This window comes from Apteryx rowi, unplaced genomic scaffold (genome assembly GCF_003343035.1).
Source record: "Apteryx rowi isolate R43461 unplaced genomic scaffold, aptRow1 scaffold_495, whole genome shotgun sequence".
Taxonomy (NCBI): Eukaryota; Metazoa; Chordata; class Aves; order Apterygiformes; family Apterygidae; genus Apteryx; species Apteryx rowi.
The window spans coordinates 661795-667901 of NW_020450755.1; the positions used below are offsets into that span (position 1 = coordinate 661795).

At 43.6% G+C, this 6107-nt stretch overlaps 1 protein-coding gene across 3 annotated transcripts in view; it reads right to left on the minus strand.

Annotated features, from left to right (window-relative positions):
• SCAF8 (SR-related CTD associated factor 8) overlaps window positions 1-4461 on the minus strand; it is a 99854-nt gene extending 95393 nt beyond the window's left edge. For all 3 annotated transcript variants that reach the window (XM_026079227.1, XM_026079228.1, XM_026079226.1), the window contains exon 1: window positions 4064-4461. In XM_026079227.1, coding sequence (XP_025935012.1) covers window positions 4064-4093 — 30 coding nt within the window. In that variant the 5' untranslated portion in view covers window positions 4094-4461. The remainder of the gene's footprint in view (window positions 1-4063) is intronic.
• Window positions 4462-6107: the final 1646 nt, after the last annotated feature.

Here is a 6107-nt window from a genome sequence, read left to right on the forward strand (position 1 = left end):
CTAACCCTAACCCTAACCCTAACCCTAACCCTAACCTAACCCTAACCCTAACCTAACCCTAACCCTAAATAGCATGCAAAAATACAGTAAGGGTATCATCACAGACAGCAAGGCTTAAAGAAGTCAGTAGACGTGCCCGTATGTGACTGAATAACTAATATTAAATGCACAGAAATACTGTGTTTAATTCAACTAGATCAATGTATTACTATTGGAGAGTTTTGAAAGAAATAACCATCTAAGCTGACTTTGTTCTTTAAACTTAAATCAACTTAAATACATTTCAAGATTCCTGTTATTCAATACTTAAAGATGCAGATAACATGACTAACAAAAAATTACCTCAAATACCCAGTTTATATTGTATTTAACACCAGTCTGTTATCTCCATTTTCCCTAAACTGAATTCTAATCCTATTCACATTTATTCTACAGATGCAAAACAAAATAAATCCAGAGAAAAAAAACACACGTGCTTTCAGAGTTGAAGAGTCTGTTGGTCTCCTTTCATGCTTGTCTGTATACATTCTTCACATAATAAAGTGAAAAATAATTTGGAAACACAAAGTTACCACTGCAAAAAGCAGAAGTACTGCAGGAAAACTTTGGGGAGTATAGCATACAAAACAATTTTTCATTTTCAGGCACAGTACCTGAGACCAATTTTAGAATGGCTAGATGTCAAGCCAACAGCAACTCTTTATTACTGAACCAACTCTATAACAAATACTGCATTTTAATTATATACGTAAATTTGCAATTAAACCATTATCATCTGAGTGCTGAAACTGTGTCAGCATGTATGCTTGCCTCTGGTCTATTTCAATTCCTTTTTAACAAAATACATTTTATAGAATGTATAAAGAACATCCTAAAATGTTTTGTTCCATCAAGATCTGTTCTTGAGTTTGATGTTGTGCTTTTCAGTAAAATTTCAGAGCTTGAAGTGAGACCTGAAGTAAAACGATTCTGCGACAGATAGCATGTGTAATGTCAACCATAGCAGATGACAACTGTGCAGTACGAAACCTTGGCAATTAACTAAAAAGTATATTAAATCACCTATATAATACTGCATTTTTCTGTTCAACTGTTAAGCATTTTTAATCAAATAGTAAAATAATAACTACTACACAACAACAATACTAAGCATGTTTTATCTGTGAGCATGATTTTTCGTGTCTGAGTTCATCCTTCCTAGAATCAAAAATTTCAGGGCTAATTCTCTATATACAATTAGGTACAACACTGACAATGACAAGTAGCATTACTAGTTATGGAACAACTTCTCACAATAACAGGCATTATTTCCAGTAGTCAGAGTTCAAAGAAAAAGGCTACCATACTTGAAATATTTCTTTCTAATGAAATTAATGACAAATCCATATTAATTGCTTCAATGATGACTGTCATATAGGATAGCTATAGGACAGGATCTTGCTCAGCTTACACATACATTTGAAGTAAGCCATGCTACACAGATGGGCAGCTGCCTTTATTTTAGTTTCATTGCAGGACCCAAACACAATTCCTCCCTTGAAAACAAAAAAAACCCAGAAGTTCCCAATCAGCAGACTTAAGTGTTTAAATGTATCTGGAATGTTGTTTCTAAACTTGTCATCTGGATTTCGCCAGTAAGTTATGTAAACTGTTGTAAAATTACTAACTGAATCCAAACTGTATAAGAGAAAGCACAGTAAAAGTTTTTCTACAAATTTAGCCTAGCCCATCAGCTGCTAAATTTAATTTGCATCTATTTTAAGACAAAATTCTCTAGAACAAAACTCGAACTTCATTTCTGGAGTTTAACATGACCTTAAAACAACATAAAAAAGAATAAGGAATTTTAAAAGTGGAATACAAATATTTTGTTAAGTTAATCATAAGTATGCAGGTATAGTACTGAGTACAATCTATGGACTCATACAGTTCAGCTATTTTAAATGTTTATTAATCATTTCACAGTTCTAAAACGCAATGTATGTATAGGTCAGTTAAGTTAGAGACAGCCATGACAAGTCAGTTTGAAGCCAAGTTCTGCACTGGGTACAGAGGTGTTAGACTGGCTAGCAATTATATTCAGGATTCCCAAAACGTAGCAAGATTTGCAGCATTTACTTCCAGGATGAGGGTCTGGGTTATAGCATCTTTAAAATCAGTGTAGACTAGCATTCAAATACAGAGACACAGGTCAAAACAAAACAGAAAGAGAATTCATAAAGATAAGTCTATTTGTAGATAATGTCTATTCATGCCAGAGGAAAAGAGCTGGTTAAAATATCATAGCGTGATCTTCCATATTTGCTTTTCCTACAACCCAAAGTCTACTCTTTTTCATGCATTTCGAAGATTCAAGCCATGATTCAAAAGCTCTACTTTTTCGGTACAGCTGTCAGCTTAAATCTTTAGAGTTAATTATTTTGACAGTCCCTATACCCGAGTGCTCAGAAAGTCAGCCATAAGGTTTTTTTTTTCAATATGGAACTGAAGACTTTCGCTCGCACAAGTAGGTGTACATGAGAAAAAGATTCTGAACTGCTTATGCTCTTTTATTCTTGTGATCAGGCTCTCCTTTGTCCATACTCTTAAAAATATGGCACCTAAGTTAATTAAAAAATAAAATAGAGCAAAAACAGTTTCTAGTGTTTATTTTTCTTCCAGTGGCCACAGTATGATTTCCTCTACTTAAAAGTTCGATAACATGCAATACCTGGAATTGCATAGACCACTCGTACATCAGTTATAGCTGTTCAAGCTATGTTATCAGACAGTATCTGCCCATTTAAAAAAACCTATCTTATTTTGGCTTGTAGAAACAGCATGATTAGCACATCATTCTACTACAAATCAAATTAGCATTATTTAAAAAAACAAAACAGCATTGTACTACTTAAGTGATTAAAACCATGCCATTTCCATACTCAGGGCAAAGAGAGGGCTATCTGGGATCTCTAATATGTAAGCGGTCTGGAAAAGTAAACATTGTAACCAGAGCTGATACTTCAGATCTGTAATATAAATCTAGTTTTCTTATGACATACGACTTCTTATACAGAAATGAATTTATTTTCCTTGTTTTCGCATTAACTTTCAAAGATAAGTGATAAAAAATTCTTACAATACTGAGGAACAAAACAGTTATGAAAGAACTATCTTACAATAAAAGTAGCATAAACTATTGGCATGAAGAAGAAACCAAGTTCTGTATCAATATCTGAGCTTGTTAGTGCACGTTTACAGGTTTTCTATACCATTCTCAAGTGAGCATTTTGGTGCAGCACATAAATTCTATGTAACAAGTATAGAATGTTTGCTTTTATCCTGACCACAATAAATACACTATTTTCAATCACTAAAATGAGTCTCCAGGCCTTTATGTTCCCATCCCCGGATTAAAAAATAGCTTCATGAGGCGTTAAAGCATGCATTGCGGGTTGCAGGCTTTCGTTTAACAAGAGAGGAGAAAGAGGGTGGCAGAAAAGATGAGCTATTCGGAAAAGAGACCAAGTCCCATGCCTGCGAAACCAGAAAATTCCCCTATCGCCTAGCACAACCTCCTCGAGCCCGCTGCATGAAGTTGGCTGGGCATCGCCAACCTCACCGCAAACCAGGCACAGGAAAAAGGCCTCTGCCACTTCATCCTCCTCCCGCTCCCTTCCTCTCCCCTCATCCCGCCGCCAGATCTATTCTTCTTTCAGTCCCCCCGCAGCCTCGCAGCGGAAGAGCGGCGGCAAAAATCCCCGCCGCTCCCCCCATCACATCTCCCAGGGCCTGTGACAACAACCCGCTCCCGCTCGACGCGGGGCAGAAACCCCCGGGGCCCGGGACTGCCTGCGGGGAGCGCTGCCCCCACCCGCCACCTCTCCCGCGGAGGAGGCCGCTCTCTGCCGCTGCCCGGCGGCCCTGCCCCGCCAGGCCGCGGCGGCGGCGGGGCAGCCCGCGGTTGCCGCCCCCTCCGCGGGCGAGGCGGGCGCAGCGGGAGGGGGCAGGGAGGGCGCCGGGGCCCTAGGGCCCCGCCCGCTCCCCGACCTCGAGGGGCAGCAGAGGGGAGGGGGTTACGCACCTCGCTATTAAAGGCTTTCACGGCCTCCATGTCGCGGCGGAGGCGGGAGCCGGGCGGCTGCTCTCCGCTGATGGCGGCTGCGCCGGGCCGGGCCGGGCCGCGCACGGGAGGGGGCTAGTCGCGGTCTGTGTGTGCGTCTTCCTCAGGGGCCGCCAGGCCTGCTCGCCATGGCGGGTGGCGCAGGGGGCGGGCGCGGAGGGACGCGGGCCCCGCTCGTTTCCGTGCCCCCCGGCAGCGCGCGGCCTCCTCGCCCCGCTTCCCGCCCGGCGGCGCCGACGTCCCCTCCCCCGCTCGGCTCCGCTCGGCCGCGCCGGGAGGAGATGGAGGAACAACACGCAGCAGCTGCGGCGCGGACGCCAATATGGCGGACACACGGGGGCTCCTCGCAGCGCAGCTCCGAGAGGAGCCGAGAGCGGCGGAGGCGGCTAGAGCGCCGCCTGCCGGGGCAGCGCCTGCCCGCACAGCGCCTGCCCGCACCATAGAGGCGCTGCTCGGATGTCGGCCCCGGCCCGCCCCTCCCTACTGGGAGGCCGCAGCGCCGGCCCGCCTAGGCAACAGCGCCCCCCGGCGGCGCGGCGGCCCCCCCAGCCGTGCGGAGCCGGGGGGGAGGGGGGGCTCCACCCTCCGCTAACGGTTGCCGCGCGGCGTGCGCGCTTGCAGGCATACTGCTGTGAGGGCCGCGTCAAGTAAGCATAAACTGAAGGATTAAAGAAAATAAGCCGAAGTTCCATGACGTTAAAACGTCATATTATTAAATAGCTGAGGTAGATTGAGGGCTTCTCTGGACAGCGTTTTTGTTATGTTTTCAACCGAAGGCCAGATCACGTAAGCAGAAAGCTAGCTGTGGGAGGAAGGTGACTGCTTTCGGCAGTGCTGTTTCCTCCTTGCACCTAGCTGGTAAAGCTTTATCCCCAGGCACTGGGGGAGATAGGCTACAGTCAGGATACAGCAGCCTTGGGCCCACAAACCTGCAGGAAGCTGAGAAGAAATAAGGACACTTATAAAGTTTAGTATTTTGTAGCACCCTATTTGTTCAGGTCCCCTCCCCCCCCTCCAAAAAAAGACATTTTGTAAGTTGGAAGAAATACAATAGGGAAGAGAATCATTTGGACATGAGGGGTTTTAAAAAAAAGCAATTAGCAAAAAATATCAAGAGGAAAGGAGAAAAACTAAATCACAAGTTCAAGTGCAGTTACTACATAAATATTAGAACTTGACAATCAAACCAACACCAAAAAAATTCCAATCCAGTGTCAAGCTTACTGTTTTATTACTAACTGCTTATTTTCAGGTTGTTTCTGATATGAAAATAATAGCTAAAACTATTGTTACCCAGAGTTTTCCAGTAGCTGCTAGTGAAGTCCTACAATGATTTCAGCTATACAAAATACCCATTTCTGCTTACAACACAACACAACTTACCTGAGCTAACAAATCAAAACATTGGCTTTATCAAACATGAGTACTTGCTTTCTTGAACCAAAAAGTCTGACATGAGGCCAATCTTTATCAGAGCTCAAAAGCATTTAGAATAAAGCCTTAGATTTATCTTTAGTTGCTATTTTTCAGAGTACCATTGTCTTTTCAGTGCTACACACAGAAAAGCTGTGCTAGTGAATTAAATTCCAATCCAAGTTGTGCTTTATTTTCCAGTAGATTCTAGACCATTCTTAGGATAGACAGTACAAACCTACCCTCATTGAGCACTCCTCAAACCTGAGCCATAAAGAGTGTCCATGCCAATTAATACTCCTGTTACAGGCCCTCCCCTCCAACCCCTCCCCCAAAAACTTTACAAACAAGGTACCTTAGAATTTAAGATAAACCCAGAATTTAATGCAGACCTAATATCTTATGGAAACACAACTTCAAGTAAGGAAAGATTAAGTCTTGTCACAGACAAAATTGGAATTTTTTCCAACAGGCCCACTTAGAGAGAAGGCCCATGTCTAGCAACCAATATTGTTGCAGTGTCAGGCCACCAGGATGGTCAGGGGGCTGGAGCAATCACCCTATTAGGGGAGCCTGAGGGAACTGGACCTTT